Raw genomic sequence first — 20236 nt, 5'->3', positions numbered from 1 at the left:
CATGTGTTTCTCATTTGCTCCTCAAGCTCCTGTTTACTGAATATATTTGTAATGTTTATACTGACACAAACGGTCACCTCTTAGTGACTTTTAGGAGCACTAGTAGCGGTACGGTACAGTCCTTTGTGAATACAGCCCCAGACAACCGTTTTAATCAGAACCGATTTAACGAGGCTGTTACATACACGTGTCCTGTATCGTCTTAAGTGCTCGGTGTAAAGGGTGCACACTGGTTCCATGTGCTCCAGCTCTGACACCAGCAGCTCTGGCAGTGTTATAAAAAGACCATCTCATTAAAACAAAAGCCCGATGCCATAATAAATAACTAGAGCAAATGGCACATGCACATAAATACACAGGTGCACTCATGATGCTAAGAGTTAATTGACAATAACTCCAGGGAATCAATTACAATCCCAAAGTCTTGCACCGAATTAAAATCACAGCTCCCTCGCGACGAAATTAGGTCGTACAGCCGAAACCTTGCGTCAACCGAGATTGTTATTGTGCAGCTGCAGTCAGATCTGTATTCTGATATCCTTGATGGAACACCAGCGGGGGGATGTAAGATAAGCATCAAAAGCAGAATGACATTCAAGTGCTGACTCAGCACGTCACAGCATGAGGTGACTCACCGCTGCTCTCGTCTGCGGCCCCGTCGAGCTGGGGGATGGACAGGTTGGCGAACAGAGAGCTGCTCCCACTCCACTCCATGTCTTCGTCGGAGGACTCCTGCTGCTCGTCGCTGAAGCCGTCGTCTGGCTCCTTCACACCGGGCCTGGGGCATAAGAGGAGCACTTGTCAAACAAAGCACAAGCACACTGCTTAGTGTCTGCTGGTTCCCGCTCGCACTCAAGCAGAACACACACACACAAATACCGTGATGCTGTATTTACTTACATTACTATTCATTAAGATGGGCAGAGACTGTACAGACTTATCCAAATTTCAACCCGAAAAAATTGATCGCCCCGGACTATTTACTATCAGAATCGGGCAAAATTTCTGCCAGATCAGCTGTTGTTTGACATTCAGGTCCAGATTTTTCATTATGCTTTGTGTTAAATTGTAAAAAAAAAAAAAAAACATTTAACCAAAGAAATCGCATCTCTCCAATGTGTAAGCACAAGCTACCAAACTAAAGTATTGAGTTTGCAAAACTATCATTCAAATGAAAATCTTCCTGATCAAAGAATAAGTAAACAAGACAGTCAGTGCCAACTCTCAGTCTTGATAATTTACAATACTCAGAGCAGCAATCACATTTCTGTTGGTACAACAAATATCCATCTCCAGTCTCTCATCTGCACATTATTACCACTGTATACACTCATTTCTTTTCCACTTGTAATGTTTGTATTCTTCCAACATTTGTGACTAAACTGAGCTGTTTCAAGGGCAGAACAAATGGTGAAAACGTGTATTAGATGAACAACTAACTATCTGATGGTTTCATGAAACTAAATCTCTGCTAATCTCTCACTCAGATACGAGAGAGACAAACTTGCCTCGGTGAGGGTGAGTTCTCGGGAGGCTCGTTGTCCCACCGCTGTGACATCACCACGCTGAGCTCGGCCTCCACCTTGTCCAGCTCCGGTCCCTCCTCCTCCTCGTCGCTGTTGCAGTGGCAGCTCCCGGCACCAGGAAGTGACTGGGACTGGGAATTCTGCCTAACGGGGGTCCTGCAGAAACCGTCGTTCTCCAGCCCTGCCAGCAGATCGATGATGGCTTGGTCCTGGCTGCCGTCTGCACAGACAACAAAAACAAAGCATTTAAAAAGTCATTAAACCAATTAAATCAAAGCGATAAATGAACCCTAGACTTTTACGCCCGTTATTTACGGGCTTTCAGCATTAGTCACCACGTCTATATGCCATATATCAAAAATTCCAAGGTGAGCTGAGCTATTTAGAAAGTCTATCAATTTGTCAATTATGGATGTATTTATTCACAATTTGTCAACACCTCACGAATACCTGTATGTGAATGAACATAGGAGAGAGTTAGTGGTCCATGTTGGTGGGACTCTCTTAGTAATGTCAGAAGAAGCACTATTTTAGATTCTCCTTTGTTTTTACTTGAGGGGTTTTCTTTTTAATTAGCATCGTGTGAGGGAGCTTGAGACCCAAGACTGCTTCTGAACGACCGTGTTGCTCACGCAGTAGCGAGTGTGGAGTGGGCCTCTGCTTCGCCTCGATACCCGTTTCTGTTATTTCTTTACAGTTTGGTGAATCGACACCATAAAAGGTCATGTTGCGTTTGTTGATTCTGTTACTTTGTATACTCAAGACAGCGTCTAAAAATGATGATTAAGATTTCTAATTTCTTAATGGACATCAGAGATACACTGGGAAGAGTCCGTTGCGTTGGTTCTAGCGATATGTGTGTGACATTGTGCATTAGAGTCTTGGAACACAACTACAAAACACTGATTAAAAAATGAGTCTATTCATGATACAGACGCGGCTTCACGTCAATGTAGGTTTTAAAGAGATACTGTATGTAAACCAAATAACTGGAGAGTTGCGTGGATGTAAGTGGCTACGTACCTAACAGAGGAGAGTGGTTGGAGGTCTGGGAGAGCGGGAGGAAGGTCTGACTGTTCTCCAGGAGACTCAAGATGGCCTCCTCATCCACGACAGCCTCCTCTGGGACTTTACCACTGCTCCTCAAAGAGTCTGGGACAGGGGAACAAGAGTACTGTTAGCATCACTGAAACATCACACTGTATGACTCAGGCAGACCTTGATTGAGATCATCGAGAAAAAAAGAAGGGTCCGCAACACACACACACACACACACACACACACACACACCAACGCAGCAGTAACACTGTGGTTCAGCATGAGGTCAATGTGTTTCTGTGCGCCTGCAGGAGCCTTGGCAGAGAGAGTGCAGGCAGATTAGGCTAATGCAAATCCCAAAGTGGGCCATGGCAGCTACGGAGACGCTATGAAGAGACTGCGGGAGCTGTGATTGGTCTGCTTGTGTTTATCCCAAGTTCAGTAGTCTCCCCCCTTTGAAAAAACACCAGACATGTGCTGTGATGCAACGCAAAACATAACGAATGAACATATGCAACGATGAGCTCAGTTATCAATGATGGCAAGGCACACGTCTCTTACTCAGGGGCGAGAGAAGGAAAACCTTCGGATGGTTGCTCCGTCTCATAAAGAGAATGAAAAGCTGTTAACAGAATGACTTACATCTTTGGTTCCTCCCCCTTTAGTTTTTGACAAAACAGTCACACCTCAAGGTCCATTTAACACCAAGCGATACAATTGGAGGCTCCGGGCCGGACTGAAGGTGGGGGTTCAGACACTTGGCATAAGAAAATATATAAAATCACTCTTTGTGAGTTTGCTGGGGTAAACTAATGGCTGTGATTTCTGCCATATTGCTCTGTGTGTGGGATTTAACTTGGCAACTCTCCGTTACAGATACTTGGTGTCTATTTTCATGCATCCTGAACAGTAGTAGGGCGGTTTTCCTCACCTGGCTGCGATTGCCCGTGCGCCTCCACAGCATTAGCCGGGGTGCACGGCAGTCCCTCGGGGGTCAGCGGGTCGGAATGGAGGGTCATTTCACCCAGAAGATCCTCTTGGTCCTCCCCGTCGCTAACGGACGAACCTTGTGTCCTGAGCAGAGAGAGAGACGGGAAAATTGAGGCCATTTCTGCATGATAAAAATTCCTGCTAAAATGCCACATTATGGAAGTCTCTTCTATTCATTGCAAACACATGAGCATCGGCAGTTCAGTCAGCTTGGCCGTTACCTGAACCACAAAGCAGAGGACCTTCTGGTATCTGGCCCCCATACAGTCATGTTTTATTAGCATCTCTTTACTGTGGGTCTTAATCAGGGGAAGTGCTCTGTTTACTCTGCGTGTATGTGTACACGGAGGTAGTGTATGTGTGTGTGTGTCTGCACATGTGTGGAGAGCGTCTCTAGCCTGCTAAGTGCTGTGTGTGTGTGTGTGTGTGTGTGTGTGCATTAGAGAGGGAATATGAATGGAAAACGGGCAGGCAGCCAGCTCGGGCTCTGTATCCCCCCAGATCGCTCTCAGCTACAAGCTGCCGATCACGCTCCCTTACCCATGCTGCCCTGCTGCATCGCCTAGCAACTCACCACTTAGTGACTCTGAAATATTGAAATGCAGACCAGCCGGGCGGCAGCCGCTCATGAGCGGAACAAATTTCACAGGAACGGTCATAAAAAAAGAAAAAGAAAATGAAAAAACGAGTTCCATTTTAGGTGCTGCTCCTGGGCTGAGCTAAACCTCGTGTGGAAGACGGTTTTTTCACATTGGAGCCTCGTGCCCGTGAAGTTACAAGTTTAAATCCTACAACGAGCAGGAGGAACTTAATATGTGATGCCCTCAAGCTACTAATTCAACTACCTGTTGCTCCAGCGACTCAGCGGCTGCAGCCATGCATAGTCAATTTTCCCAGGATGAATTCAAGCTTGTACCAGTTTTCCGTCAAAATTCGTGCATATACGCAGGTTTTCTTTGAATATGCGAAAACCTTCAAAAAAAATATATATAGAAAAAAGGTGTGGACTCCTTTCCCATTGCCTTTCTGTCGTGCCGGGAAACAGAGTTAGTAAACAGTAAAAAATGTTCCGGTGGTTCCTCCTTTTTCAAAAATATCCGTTATTCCGTCTCTCTTTCAAACTCTCAAACCAGAGCTGGCGATTGCTGAAACAGTACGAACCAGGAGGATTTTGATGAGTCCTATTTTGTTTCTGTAGAATTTGAGTGAAATGTGTTTTACATGTAAAAATGACTGCCTCTGTCAATGGAGTCTGGTGGCTTTAAGGAGCCCATATAAGCGCCGTTTCTTTTCACATCAAACTCCTGAACTTTGGGTTTACTTTGACCAAACCAGAGTTGGTGGTTCTTGGAGCAGAGGAAAGACTAACCAAGATGGTTTTCATGAGTTATACTATGTTTCTGTCGATTATGTTTGATGACCAGCAAGTTAAAATTACTATTATTTATTTATTTTTTTTAATATATATATATATATATATATATATATATAATTTTTATGTTTTGTACGTTAATAAATTGTCATTTTCAAATCCATGTAGATTTAATTTATTATATATCCACTTCAACGTGGGTCACATAGCATTGCCCCGGAAAAGAGGGGGGGTGTCCACCCTGGTGTCATGTTTCCATCACCGCCGAGATCAGAGCTGGATGAATAAATACCCGTGACTCACGCAGAGTCATGTTTTCCCCAAGAATGAAAGCTGATTGTAACCTCTCCCACTGAAGACAAAAGCCAGATGCTAGCAGGTGTTAAGTGTTTTGTTTTTGTCCGGTGGGAAAGGGGCTTTAGAAACACACTGTGATGACACACACTGCGAACACCAGACAGGTGAAGCTGTGTACCACAGTGTCTGAGCCCAGCAGAGGAATAAAGAAAACACTGTTCAGAGAGACACGCGGCTGCATTTAGTGACAAGTTACAGCCAGTGAGAGACTGAGATAACGGCTCCTTGCACTAAAACGATGAATCCAACCTGGTAAATGATTGTTTTTTACAGAGGTGATGAATGATGAAAAACACATGAAATCAATGGTCTGTTATCGGCTGGCGTCTTGCTGCCATTCCAGCGTCTTGAGTCGAGGACGACAGCGAGAGAGATTTTTACTGCAGTCTCATTGTCATTCAGAGAGTTCACTCTGCCGAGTGCCGTGTGAGGAAAGGGCTCCAGAGAGCCGGCGTGCACGTGCCACCGTCTGGCTGTCTCTTAATTAGTCTGCCAGCTAACGACTTTAGCGGGCGACGAGGGAGCGAGGCCCGGCAGGCGTCGGGAGATTACCGCAGCGATTAACACATTTCGCCAGCGAGCCACCCCCCTCGCTCGCTGCCTTTACTGGCTCTGCTTTGATGTGACAGTTTTAACGGCGGGACTGACAAAAAGACAGAAATACAAGGAGGGTGGAGAAAGAGGAATGGAAAGATATCATTGCACTGAGGTACCAGAAACCCCCCCCCCCCCATTCACAAATATTTCCATTTGTAGATGTTGTAATATTTAATGAAATGTTTCTGATGAATGAAAAAAGGAGCTATGGTGGGTACATCGTTACATCTTAGAGTAGGGACATACTTTCCATTGACTGTTTACACACAGAATTTCCCCTTTGTTGCCTCAAGACAACATTATCAAGTCAGGTTAATTTTATTTATATAGCTCAATATCACAAATTTTCCTCAATAGGCTTTTCCATCTGTGCAGCACATGATACCCTCGAGCCATAAGGGGGGAAAAAACGCCACTTTAACTGGTAAAACCTGGAGAATTGTGCAGTTAGGATAGTTTTTAGGACAATGTGCTCAATGATGGAGATGTACTATGATTTAAATGATGACCCTGGTCAAGGGGTAAACTATTGATGTGGGCTTGAAGGCAACATTGCTTTGGTTTAAGGGGTCAGGCGATACTGGATAATGCTGATACAGATATGTGAAGGTTTAAGGAATGTGATAATGATGTTTGTTCTGAACAAATAATCATGATAAACATTCTTTGTTATATGAAAGATTGTGACCAAGATACCAAGCAGGACATTTTACAGTGTAAAGAAGGAACTAGAATGATCCCTTTGAGGTTCAATGCCTCCACCTACAAGTCACGTTGCAGTTTACGGCCATGTCAGAAAATGTCATCACTTCATTGCCATCATTTTATCTTATTAGGACTAATGAAATTGTCATTATCAATTCTGGAGTTATGGCCAAAAACGTGTTTTGTAAGGTCACAGTGACCTTTGACCACCAAGTTCTGATCAGTTCATCCTCGAGTCAAGGCGGACGTTTTTGCCAAATTTGAAAAAATTCTCTTCAGGCATTACGAGAACAGGTGGGACGGAAGGACGGACGACCCAAAAACCATCATGCCTCATAATGGTCTGGGTCTCCTCCCTCCGAGAGAGAAGACAGAGACAGGGAGGGAGACTGGATCCACCAATCAGGTTTGAGCTTGCAGAATTTTTTTTTCCAACCAACAATGATCCATATTTACCACAGCATTTGGTGAAGGGCAGCGTGGAAGTAAGAAACGTATGAAAGGACCACATGTGTCTTTCAAATACAACTTTTATGGGGTATATGTTGCTTGTTTTCACCTCATAACTTTCCCTCTGGATTCAGACTTACTTTTGTTTTTATACTCATATGGCACATTGTTGTTTCCTTTAGAAAGCAGCTGGAGTCTCGTGATATCACGAGAGAATCCATCTCGTCAGGTTTCAAGCAATGCGTTTGTGTCCAAACCACAAGAGGCCGGACCAATGGGCGTCCTGTGAGGAGCCACAGAGAGGTTAGCTTAGATGCTGCAAGAGCTTCCATTCTATCAGAAGTGGAGAGTAATGAAGGACGGCACTGAAGGCTCTTCTCAATGGAAAAGATGATTTGAAATTTCCAGCAAAGCCTGCAGTGCTGAGTGAGACCTTGAGAACACAGCAGCAACAATAGCGACGCCTAATAGAGCAGAGAGGAGGGCTGCGTGTGAGTATTAACAGACAGAGGGATGGAGACAGTCAGGCAGTGAGAGAGCTGTGTGTGTGTGTGTGTGCGCGTTCCATCACTCCACATCGAAAGCCCACACTTCTCCCACACCACATTGTCTGCCCCCCCCCTTCCTGTCTGATATCAGAGGTTAGTGAATAGAAGCCATCTGGATCCAATGCAGAGGAACGCACGGCTGCTGGGGCTGCGACTGTACTTTTATTTATAACAGGAAATACTTTCATGCCTGTACATCGTGGGAGCGTAACCTCGTCAACAACATTTTACTCCCCCCCCCCCTTTTTTTTCCTTCCGCGCTATGCCTGTTCTGTCTCCGCCCCCTTCGCTACGTCGGCTCTGACTTCACTTGCTCCCTCCGTCTCTGCCCCGAGAGGACAAAAGGCGCTGACACGAAGCCAAGAGGCACAGGGAAGACAATTTCAGTTCCACACAGAGAATCAAAGATGAGAGAAACTCGTGATGAATGTGGCCGGACACTGCGGTCCACTGACGTGACTGGAAGCATCTTGTGCTTATTTAAAAATGCATTGTTTCCTAAGTTCCAGCTTCTTGCCAGCGACTCTGGCTTTCCTCAGTAAAAAAGGGACAAACGTCCAACAGTGACTTTAAAATCGAAGTTGTCCCGAAACACTCCGGCGAGCCCGTCAGTCCCGCCTCGACAGAGCATGGGGGGGGGAAGGATGAGGAACTTACACATCAAACTCGGTCTCCTTCAGGATCTCCTTGAACCTCTTCATGAAGATTTTCTCGCTCTCCGTCGAAGTGACGAACCCACGATCTGGAAAACATCAGACAAACGGTTTCAACAGTGCGATGCCTCGTTCCTGTAACATTCCCAGAGTTTTTCCACACCGCAAATTCTTAGCTACATCGCGGTCGGTAATTGCCGCTGAGTACGCCGGTAGTGGTTGCTGTCAGTGGAGTTATATCGCTGAAGCGCAACAATAAAACTGGGTGTAATGCTACATTCCATGACTGTACAACTAAATGTTTTATACATTTACTTTATTATATATATATTTTCTGTAGAAACTGTAACCTCGGTAGACCTGGACATTAATGTATCCTCTCTCCAAACCCTGTGTACCTGGATCTCGGCCCACACATGTGAAAGCAAACTTGTTTCATCATCAACAGCAGATGGGCCTGTGATTATTTATCACCCTGTTGCCATGCCAGCTCCCTGTGTGTGTGTGTGTGTGTGTGTGTGTGGGGGGCAAGATTAAAGCTCCAATGTGTGGTTAGAGGACAAAGTTGTTAGGAGGGTTCCTAACTGAGTGAAATGACCTGCAGGTATTTAAGAGACAGCCACGATGAGAGCTGGTCGAATCCTCTAAATGCTGAGAAAAGGCGCTTCAGTGCCTCCTTTCTTAGAGCCTTTAGCAGAGGAGACACTGGACCACCCTTTCGGAAAGGAAAGCAGATGATGCCGTCCCACAGTTCTTTGAGGCGGCAACATTTAAAAGCTAAGCACCATACGGCACGGGATAAATTGAAACCGCCATCCTTAGGAGGTGTGATTCTGTCTTGGACAGGAAGCCTTAATTGAATTAAACTGCATTGTACTCATATTCTGAGTGTTAACAATAAAAACATCCAGCCGTTGGATTCCCCTAGCATCGTGGTTGGAGTTCCCTAACATCTCACATCTTTCCTTGACGAGTGTTTAGGATAAGACATGAAGGGGGACATCATTTTGAATTTGAAGTGTTTTATAAACCTCCATGTTTCAACACCTCCACTCATTTTAGGTTCTCCAACCCATAAGGTAATTACAATTTCTTACAACTTAGGTGTTGTTTCATAGTTTTCAGCCATCATTTCTAGTTACAATAGCATTGAGATGAAAGAAGAAAAGTCAACTGTGTTTAGAGTAGTTTCCACTGAGGATCTGCTCACCTTGTGACTCGGGGGTTTCTATCTGGGAGACCTGGTTCTTCTCTCTCCTCCTCTGCTTCTCGTCCTCCCAGATGTTCTGCAGGCCCGGGTTCCTGCCGATCTGATCTGGGAACAGAGGAGAGTCACAGTACAGTGGGTCAGCTAACAATACCATCCCGAGTTTTTAACCTACAACACAGAAGGATCTTTTTTACTCCCAAGCAGACCTGATGAATCAAAGCGACGCTAGAGCGAACTGTAAAACTCAACCCATTCATACTGTAGGTACATTTCCAACAGTGCGGGTTTAATTCACAGCTGATGGAAAAGTATGAGTCAGAACACTGTCTGCCCTGGAGAGGCCTCTCCTCTCTTCACTCAGACAGATGCTTGTTGTGGTTTACGGTTCTGCGTCCAGCCTGATTTAAATCATAAGGACTAACTGTGTACTTAGAGCTTCCATGCGGAGAAAGAAAAAAGAAACATTCAGCAGAACTTGAGGGCCCTCATACTGACAAGGACATGTTTACTGAGCTGCTCTTTTAAAGCTGCAACAACAAACTCTGCACACGTATGGCTTCCAATGCCAGCGAGAATGTACCCGCTGGTGAAATGTTCGACTTTAATACCAAGAAACGATGTGTCAGCAGTACACTGCACCGTCACGCGTTTACCAGCACAGCTGTGGTTGGCTTCGGGATAAGGAAGAAAAGGCGAAAAATCCAATTTGGTCGAAAAAAATAATAAAAAAACTTGACATATTTGAAAAAAAGCAACAAAGAGCCCAAAGACAAAGTCACTAAATCCTGAGATTTAGGCACATTCTGCAGATAGATGCATGACCAAACACAAGCAATAGTTGCATGTGTTCTGGGTGTGCGCGGCTTTGTCAGATAATGCCATCCGGCTTTATGGGTTTTGTTCAGTTCTGTGAAATATCTCTCCATCCTGGAGTACCTCGTCTGTTTCACTCTCCGCTCCCCTGTGACAGGAGGCGTTAGCTCGGCTCCACGGCGTTTATGTTTAGGGCTGCTAATGGATACTGTGTGTGGAGATGAGCTGTGTTCTCTCGGTCAGCTCAGCCAAACGTGCGTCATCTTCAGCGCCGATGAGTCAGCAGACGACCTTCCACCTTTATGTCCCCCCTGTCTCGGAGTGGCCTGGAATTTGCCTGTGGCAAAGGTGCGGCGGGTGGGGACGTTGTCCTGAGTGGTCTTACTTTCAATCTCCAAGCGGTTGAGGATGTCTACAGCCACAGCGTCGACCTCCAGCTCACAGGTGCTCTGCTTCTCCACCTCGTCCAGGATTAGGGAGCTGCGGGAAGACGGAAACAAGTGCTATTAAAACGCTTCAAGAGGTGCTACAGTAAATCACGTCGTACTGCTGACTAACAATTAATGTAAGGAATAAAGAAAGTGGGACTTTTGTGACTTTTTTTTTCTTTGTCAGGCACCATTTTATTTTAGAGACATGGGAAGCTAAATGACGATGGCGTAATTAAAGTGTGATTATCGTTATTAAATTGTATAATTAACATAATGAGACAGGAGGATTGGTGAGAACAAGGGGGGAAAACATATCTTCCAAAATGGAAAAATTAACATTAATAACAATAGAAAAAATAGAAAAGAGTACTCAGAGTGCAGATCGCCGCAAGGAGATACTTCCTGGAGTCAAACGCATGTGCAATAGATTGCTAAGCTACCACTTGTAGTGTAGTGGCGACATGGACGAGTCGGTGCGATCACAACAGAATAAAGGTACGCAGACGTCCGCACAGAGCCGATGTGTCTCTGAAGACCAAGTTTAAGTCACGTGGACTCCAGCTGACCCTTGTGTTCCGTTTACAGTCAAGATGGCGGCAAAGATCACGAGAGCCGAGTTATTCATCTTGAATAGAGCCTTACCTTAGTGGATCACAACATGTCGGGTATGGAATTGATCTTCAGATAAACTTTTCTAGGGTGCAGGCAGGACTCACCAGGGTATGGCGTTCTCCTCCCAGCGGACAAACGTGCCCCCGAGGGTGCTGTCGTTGAGCTTGGAGGTGCAGGGGCTCTTCCAGGGGCTGATGCTGGGACGACCGCTGGGAGTCGGCCTGTCTGGGAGCGCCGCTGCGCCTCCTAGAAAAAAACACACGGTAGAAAACACGGTACTGTGAGGACAGAAAGACCTCCTGTCTGTGTGACAAGACGGCAGCAAAAACTACAATCCTCACTTGCTTTTCCCATGGGGAGATATTCAACATAAACTGTACGTCTTTGTGGCAAATATGAGCGTGAATATAAGTGAGATTAATCACCTGCAACGGAAGAATGAGATGAAAAGAAAAGGCATGAAAGGCTGGACCTTAAGATTACTAATTAAATCAAAGCCGGCTCTGCTGTCGCCAGGTTGAGAGGCAACAGAAATGCCTCGTACGTTGCACCTTTAAATATAAATACAATCATTTGATTCCTATTCATTTGAACGGTGTGTTTTTATGCACATAACCACTATAGATGACAATGACAACAGTCAGGACTTCTGACAGCTTACATCGACTTCGGAAAGGTTGAAATGAGTTTTTGGGACGATGGTGAAAAAAGTTGGTCTGGAACCTTGCTGTCGATTTAAAAAAATGCAAAAAAAAAACAATCTGAATAGATATCTGCAGGTCAGACAAAAGAAAGAATCTCAATTGGCCAATAAATTGCAATCTGTGCATCTCTATAATAAACCCTAGTTGTTGACAGAAACAGTGTGTGCTCAACCCTGCAGCGAGTACAGGAGGTCAAAGTGTGATTGGAGTTTATAATGGACAGCTGGGCTAATCACTTCTGTTAATAGTTGAATGTGCTTTTGAACTTTATCAATGATACCACAATTTGCCAGAACTACTAAAAAAATAAGAGCAAGAATACGTTAAATTATAGTTCGGTACAATGAGAAGCCCTCGTTAGCGTCGCTTTGTCACGTGGGTCATTTCAAGGATACATTCTACTTGTACTTTAAACACTTGAACAGTTTTGAAGCAGAGTGTTCAAGCTGTGCAGCGGACTTCAAAACACACCAACGGCTTCTATTCATCTTCAACAAGCCCTTTTTACCAGTCCTAACCCTTTCATCACTCCTCCACTTTACCCCAGATGAACTTGCTTTCAAGTTGGAGCTCGCGGGGAGCAGCAAATGTAAACAGGTGTAACTATTATTGGGGTGTTTTACTTTCTTTGTTGCACGGCGCATTGATCCCATTGATTGCATCAGCATAGAGGTGGATCAAACATGGGAACTCTGCTTTAGTCGAAGGGGAGTCAAGCGTGAGGATTATAAAAAAAAAAAAACTAAAAAAAACTTTATTAAAGCCAAGTGAGGAATTTCCTGCCCGGAATCATTAACCCACTCACGCGTAACAGTGTCCCTGCTGGGCTGGATAAGTCCTCTGGGAGCGAGGTGGGGGAGGGGGACGAAGACAGGTCCGATTGGCAATGATGAGCAGGGGTACTGGGCTGAGTTTAGGACTAAGCTGTGATCAAACAGAGTCAGCAATCAGGGGGTTTAGTCTCCATCAGAAAGGAGGGGAGACGGGGCGGGAGAGGGGAGATCTGAGGAGGAATCCCCCTCAGTCTGCCACTCCCACTGTGAGGCCCCAGGGACGGTGTGGTTCACCAGCCGGAGAGCAGAAACCCGGGTCCCCACTTTTAAAGAGGCAGTACACACTTGAAACATCATCTGCTGGCTAAGGACGAGCTAAATGAAGGTTCTGCTGCCCACCCTGAGAACAGAGACCAGAGGGAATGTGACGGGACATGGATGCGCTGTGACGGGACATGGATGCGCTGTGACGGCTCCCTAATGCAGCTGCTTTGCAGCGTCAATGTTTCTTGAATTGAGAACTTTTGATGAAGAGCAGCTACCGTGGCCATGAATGACAATGACTTGATAACGGAACATTATGCTTCAATTCATTCAAGAGTCAGTTGCTTTAAATACATTTGTTGTTCAGAAACCTTTGATAGATTTAATTTACTTATTCGTGCCGAGGAAATTAATCAGTTAGCTTGCTATAGACCAAGAAAATAAATCATTTCATTCACTGTGACGCTCAAAGGTGTGAGCTATCGCTTAAGTGTATGACTTTCAAACGGATTACGCAAACTGCAAATATTCCTTATCCTCAGTTGAAATAAAAAAAGATGGCCAACGAGCGATCGGATCTCAATGCATCCCCCCCAAGACAAACATGTCCTCTTATGCCATACAGTGTGTTTACTTATCATCCTATTTTTGTCACAAAGCAATCGCAGTGTTTATCTGACACATGCTTCATCACAGTGTGAAAGTAGCACAAGCTACACAACGATACCCTACTTAAGCTAACATTAGCCACTATTAGCTGCATTGTGGGCGATTTGCAACTTCACTAGTTTAGTTAACTCTCACCACTCTTGGTAAAATAGTTACCGGCAACATTATGCAGTCGTTTCTAGTGAAAGAGCTCAGACATTATCTTTTTTTAAATATTAAATTATTTTTTAACTTACAGATGCAGTATTTGTACCTACACCTCCAGTAATAAAAATGACTAATGAGCATGGTGGAACTTTTAGCAGCTACAGAGTCAAATATTTGCCCTCGGGAAGTTAAATAAGAGTGAATATTGGGGTCCTACGTTCTCCAGGTTAACAGAAACACAACATCTCTCTGTGTCTGCTGGACGTATGAAGGCACCTGTTTGCTACCCAGTAACAGATAAGACGGTAAACAAGAACATGACATTACCGTTCGTTCTACAGGGAAGATGAAAATGTATTTTTATAAAGCTGGGTGCAGAGTTGCTAAAATTAGACATCCGCCTGACTCCCAATGTTTTGTTCACATTTCACAAAGTGACGCATGCAACGTTTGCCTGCCGTCAGCAGGAACCTGTAGAAGATGAAGTTCTTCTGTATCGTCAGTCTGCGTCACTCAGGCAAACACAAGACAGAGTGCCTGCTACATACACAAAATACCTTTTCATTCCGTCTTTTCTTTTTCTTTTAACAATCTGATGTTTCTGTAGCAGCTCCCTGGACTGATTTGCAGGAGACAGTGTGCTTCCACTAGATTTGACTTTTGTCTCCTTGGTGAGTAGCGATGAAAACGGCAAAATGGCAAAAAAAAATACGAACCAGAGACAGAAACTGGGGGTAACCAAAGAGAGAAAAATAGAGGCGGAAATTCAAAGAGGCCAGAGACCCGGGAGTAAAAAGAGAGAGTTAAGAGTGACATGTGAAAAGAAGCGAGGGGGCAACAATGGAGATGAAAACAGAGAGAGCTGCCAAAAGACAACAGAGGCATCCTGAGGCTGAGGTGAGCTCAGGACTAATTGGATATGACACGAGGCATGGCGGCGTTCCCTGGCCTGCTCTCCCATCCCCTGCTGGGCCCGGGGGGGAGGAACGACGCAGTCCAGCGAGAGACAACAAGTGGGCCACATGTGGAAAAAGTGGAAACACAAAACGCGTGGAGCACGATGTCACCCGTAAAAACGTTTTTTTTTACCACAAGAAGCAAGTTATGTGCTGCTGTGGACGGGGGCAGCAGCACAATGTATTTTATTATGATGGCAATAAAGTATCCTTGAGTTGAGGGACGAGTGGGGCCTTCGCTCCTTACCTTTGATCTGGCCCCTGCGGAACTTGACGGCCCCCAGGTTAAGCAGGTTCATGCCGTACAGGTTGTAGTCTATGAAGAGCTGCAGCAGGTAGGGGATGTGGCCTTCGTGAGGCTGGTAGCTCTTGTTCATCACCGCTCCGCTCTGTAACAGCTCGCACACCCTGCAACACACAGACGAGATTCTATCATGAAACACTTCTGACACCCGGGGGAGGAAAAAACACACGCTTACTTACTAAAGACAATTACACAAAAGCCACCGTTTTTAACACAGGATTTCATTTTCTGTTTCTATTTTTAGTTTCCAAGCATGAGTTTAGTTTTCTCAGATTTGACATAGCTGATCTTTTTGCATTTTTGTATTGTTTATTTTCTAGTTTTCAGTCCCAATACCGATCTGATACCAGTGTTTGATTAATAAGCTGCACCCCTCACTGTGTGGAACAGACTGGGGTTGTCTTTAGTGTCAGCATTGCTGCTTTCTTAACTTTGTGTGACAAAATGTAACAAATAAATACTTTCAAATTTAATGAATTGTTTATCATTTATTATTAAAATAACAAATCGCACAGCGGCAACTTGGCAAACAATCTTCTAAATGAACAGGAATTACAATTCAAGTGCGACACCAAATTGGTCAACAACACATCACAATATACGATTCAAAACATATATAGTACACAAACCTAGAATTGAATTGAATAGATTGGCCCTATTGTCACAGATATCCGGAGCAGCTACACGAGTCAGTATGAGCTCGATGTATTTGTGATATAGTGCGTCTATGTAAAGAGAATCTGAGAGCTCCTCAGACGTTACACAACTGCTTTTACAGGCTCACACGTCATCAAACTGCCTTTGACATTTAAAATCCATGGAGTGCTTCTTCAAATATCTAAAAGGCTTTTATTAAAATCTATGTTGAATGTCCACAAAGAAAAAAAGAAGACTTGTTTTTCCAGAACCATCCTCAACCACAGAAAAGCTTGCGTTCACAGTAGCGGCTCCATGGATGAAGAGCAACTCACTGTGTGGATGTCTAAGCTCCGTCTCCTGGAGTCACGGTCCCCCTTTAAAAAGGTCACATCTGATCAGAGACGAGGGACCCCAGACCTGCCGCTCCAAGTCTCCTCTTTTTTTCTTCCTTCTCGTCTCCTTCGTCCTCATTTTACCCCTCTGCTTCCTTCTCGCCTCCCTAAATCTCTCTTCATTACTCTTTACCTTGGTCTCTTGTTCTTTCTCTTCCCCAGTCTGCCTTTTCTCTTCTCTCTCTCTCCAATCTCATCGCCATATTCACACTGTATATCGTCCTCTCCTCAAACCTCTCTCTCCCTCCCTGTGAGTCACTCGGCTCTCTGCCAAGGAACTAATTCAGCTGCACAACTCCACTCACCTTGTCACCACTAACGGCGATCGCTCTGGCAAATAATTCACAGTCGTCCTGTGTGCATTTAACACACACACACACACACACACACACACACACACACACACACGATCAATTTGTACAACTGAATACGCAGCGATTGATTTCCATTTAGTGAGCCGGTGGAGTCGTGCGCACGCCGTGTAGCTTTCAGCGACATCAAACAAGCTCGGGATGATCTCCATTCGCATTAGAGTGCATCGATTCGACGTAACCTTACCTTTTGACCATCTGGGGATTGTACAGATAGATTTTCATAAAGTGCTTCTCCTTAGCGTGGTAGCCATAGAAAGGCCTGAAAGACAAGAGACGGACCACATCAGCATGTAAACCTGGATCATTCGGTGTTATAAAGGACACCTTTGTTATTCTATGAGCTTTAATAAAAGGCGTTCTGTAGTCAGAAAATAAATCCCGGCTTCCGTCAGCTCGGTTGTGTTGGTAAGACTAGAAAATCACGAGTCACTTACATGCCGGAGACCAGCACCACCTTGAACACGTGCTGGGCGCTGGAGGCGGGGTTTCCCATGGCCACGTTGAGGGCCCGGTCGATGCTGAAGGCCACCTGCCGCAGGTAGCGCTCCGGCTGCTGGCCAAGGCCATCGTACGGCACGTAGATGTAGGGGAACACGCCATGGAGGTGGAGACACGTTTTCTGCCCTGCAACACAACAACAAATCCATTGAACATCCGGCTTCATCATATTTCATTCATCTACGTCTCACTTTTGTTATTTGCAAGGGTTGCTGCTCTCAAATCCAACAGACGCATTTTGCACGTCTACGTCACTGAATTCACAACTTCTAGCATATATATATATATATATATATATATATATATATATTTTCAGACTTTAGTATAACTCGGACTATATAGTTTATGAATAACATACACTGTATAGTGGCTTGGTAATGTGACCAGTAGGGCTGGAAGGTGTCGTGAACACAACTTTTCTCTGTTTTTTTAATGCATTGTAAGAAGGCAAGACCCATTTTTGTGAGTTCGAGTAACACAAGCACCAACACATGTTGTGCATGTATGATTATCAAAATCACACACTGGCGTCTAATAACAAAATACTTTTACAAAAAACTATTCATTCAAGACCAAAGAATTTCGTCAAATTGCTTCGTGGACTACAGCCTTGACTTTGGCATTTGGGCCATCGCCATCTTGAGGTGAGAGAGGAGGGTGGAGCTAATCGAACACTAAACAAGACATTCTCGGAGACTAACATGTTACCATTAACCGAGAACACACTGTGAAAGGGTTAAAGCTCTGAGACGAAAACACTGACCAAAACAACGCAGTGGTAGTGAATCACAAGGTAGCCCCGCCCTAAAGCATACTCTGCTTTATGGTCTGTTTGACTCTAAATGAACATAATTTACGAAATGAACATCAGGCTGTGTTGAAGAAGACTTGAAACTAGAGATTGAGACCATAAACTCATGTTTACAATGTTTACTGAGGTAATAAATCAAGAGAGAAGTAGAGTCTTTTTCTCATAGACTTCTATGTAATCTGATGTATTTATGCTTGACAAATCCAACAAACCTGGAATGACTTCATGGAGCCAAAAATGATAAAACATCTGTGTATTCTCATACAGTAAATGAGCTCACAGGACAGACATGTTTTTCGCACAATTGGCCAAACAAAAAGGATGGATTGCAGGTTGCTATACCACTGGCATTGGGTTATTTCGGTCGATACCTTAAAAAGGTATCACGTACCGATCTCAGCCCCGTTCCCAGTATTACAGAACAATACGAATCAACTCACTGTACTCTCGTTCCCAGCATGCAGCAGAGCAGCGGGAGCCTTAGATGTGACTTCTCCTACAGAAGCTAGTACATCTACTGACAGGGTAAGTGAGATGGATGAAGTGTGCAGAGGGTCCAGTAAACAGTTCTCTCCCCCCACCCCCCCCAGTACACTTTCTGACCAATCACTGCAAGGCACCGGCGACACAGATGGATGAGTGCGACAACAAGCCCGTAACGCCACAAAGCAGCCTATTAGCTAAATAACTACATAGAAACAGAGAGGGAGAGCGACGCTGGGGATTGTGGGTGGAGCGGATTTAGGTCTCGAGCGGTGTGAAGAGAGGTCAGCCGGCGCAGAGAAAGAGAGAGAGAAAGAAAGAGAGAGATGCAATATTTATAACAGGCGTGACGTCATCACTCCCACGACACGCACACTGCTGAGAGTCATCTGAGGTGAGGCTGCGCTGCAGACGGCGCGCTCCGATTCATTATCGGCCTAGGCCCGGCTCTTTCATCCGCGGGCTGCCGAAGGAGGTTTAATCGGGTTATATAAGGGATAATAACAGCAGTGTAAAAATGAAGACAATAAAGATGGCTGAGGAGTGCTGAGGCTCACAGAAATCTGAGCTTCTGTGTCTCTCTCTCTCTCTCTCTCTCCACCAGTGACTGCTGGACGGGAGGAGGCGGTGTCAAGCAGGAGGACCGACTCTTGCCCCGGACGTGTCTGCACATGCCCGTAGACATGCCTGCACGCCTGCACACACACACACACACACACACACACACACACCTCTCCATCCTCAACGCTACGGCATGACAGACAATGCCGCAGTCCCCTGGGCACGATTGTTTGTTGAGATTGCTGGACCTAAAGTGGAGCTTCCAAAAGAAAGAAACGTGTGTGTGTGTGTGTGTGTGTGTGTGTGTGTGTGTGAGGGAAACGCACACTACAGATTAGGTCCACCATGAGATAAGGCGGGAAATTTCCATTTGTTATTCTGTCCATGGAAATTAAATATCAATTTGAATGGCGTGCGCTGCATTATGAAATGTTAAACCTGTGAAAAACTGTAAGGCCACACTGAACAATCTCTGAAGTCCACCATAATTAAAAGGCTGAAGAGGTTATATTACATATCGATGATTGTTTATCAGGCTGTTTTAAGTCCACACGTTCTGTCAGTTTCACCGAAACACCTCCTAGATTTCACTGATTCTGTGGATTACTGTTGGGTGGTGAGTAGAGGCGTTAATCAGAGGTTTAATCACAATACTAGTCTTATCTAATCTTTGGACAGAAATATGATATTGGCTGATATTACAAACTCTGCCATGATAAAATTTCAATTAAATTCTGAAATATGCTTTGACAATGTGTCTCTGCAGGACGGAATTTCAAAATAAAGGTATATCCTAAAGGTGATGATGCGTATCGATGTGTTTACTTTGTATTGGATCATTGATCATTGAATCCATACATAGATCCACATCGACCTATTGTTATTGACCCCTGTAATGAGCCGTCACATTTTATTGGCGTTGTGAAGGTGACAAATATATTTAGTCACTAGACTGTACCTGTATACCTGTAATTCATCACACATTTGAATGCAACCATTCACATAATTCTTCACTCAGACAGCCTCAGTTACTCAGGAAGCCTTCATGACTAGACAGGCAATTGAAAAAATGAACGGATTATGGTGCAGCCAGTGACACGCAGAGAGAGACGGCGGGATCAGCGGGTCTCTGTCAAGTCTGGAGAGTGTGTGTGTGTGTGTGTCTCAAGATGAACAATGCCAAGGTGTGTGTAGTGCCGGCCACACAAAGGCTGGCAGCCACTCCGGCGGTGGGGGGAGTGTGTCTGTCTTCAGCCTGCCGTGTCAACATCTCTCACACACAGACACACACACACACACACACACACACACACCACACACACACACACACACACACACACACACACACACACACACACA

The 20236-nt window shown here is 44.9% G+C and overlaps 1 protein-coding gene across 2 annotated transcripts in view; it reads right to left on the bottom strand.

Moving 5' to 3' along the window:
- The window catches only part of rev3l (REV3 like, DNA directed polymerase zeta catalytic subunit), a 59487-nt gene that overhangs the window by 18103 nt on the left and 21148 nt on the right, over positions 1-20236 (bottom strand). For both annotated transcript variants that reach the window (XM_031861437.1, XM_031861438.1), the window contains exons 2-12: positions 16959-17148; positions 16709-16783; positions 15063-15223; positions 11407-11548; positions 10645-10739; positions 9447-9551; positions 8241-8325; positions 3496-3638; positions 2550-2678; positions 1509-1746; positions 636-778 (exon numbers count right to left, since the gene is read on the bottom strand). In XM_031861437.1, the coding sequence (XP_031717297.1) occupies positions 636-778; positions 1509-1746; positions 2550-2678; positions 3496-3638; positions 8241-8325; positions 9447-9551; positions 10645-10739; positions 11407-11548; positions 15063-15223; positions 16709-16783; positions 16959-17148 (1506 nt within the window). The remainder of the gene's footprint in view (positions 1-635; positions 779-1508; positions 1747-2549; positions 2679-3495; positions 3639-8240; positions 8326-9446; positions 9552-10644; positions 10740-11406; positions 11549-15062; positions 15224-16708; positions 16784-16958; positions 17149-20236) is intronic.

This window comes from Anarrhichthys ocellatus, unplaced genomic scaffold (assembly GCF_004355925.1).
Source record: "Anarrhichthys ocellatus isolate YVR2014 unplaced genomic scaffold, GSC_Weel_1.0 scaffold25, whole genome shotgun sequence".
NCBI lineage: Eukaryota > Metazoa > Chordata > Actinopteri > Perciformes > Anarhichadidae > Anarrhichthys > Anarrhichthys ocellatus.
Note: the sequence above shows the minus strand (reverse complement) of the source record. Positions and strands in the feature narration are given on the sequence as shown.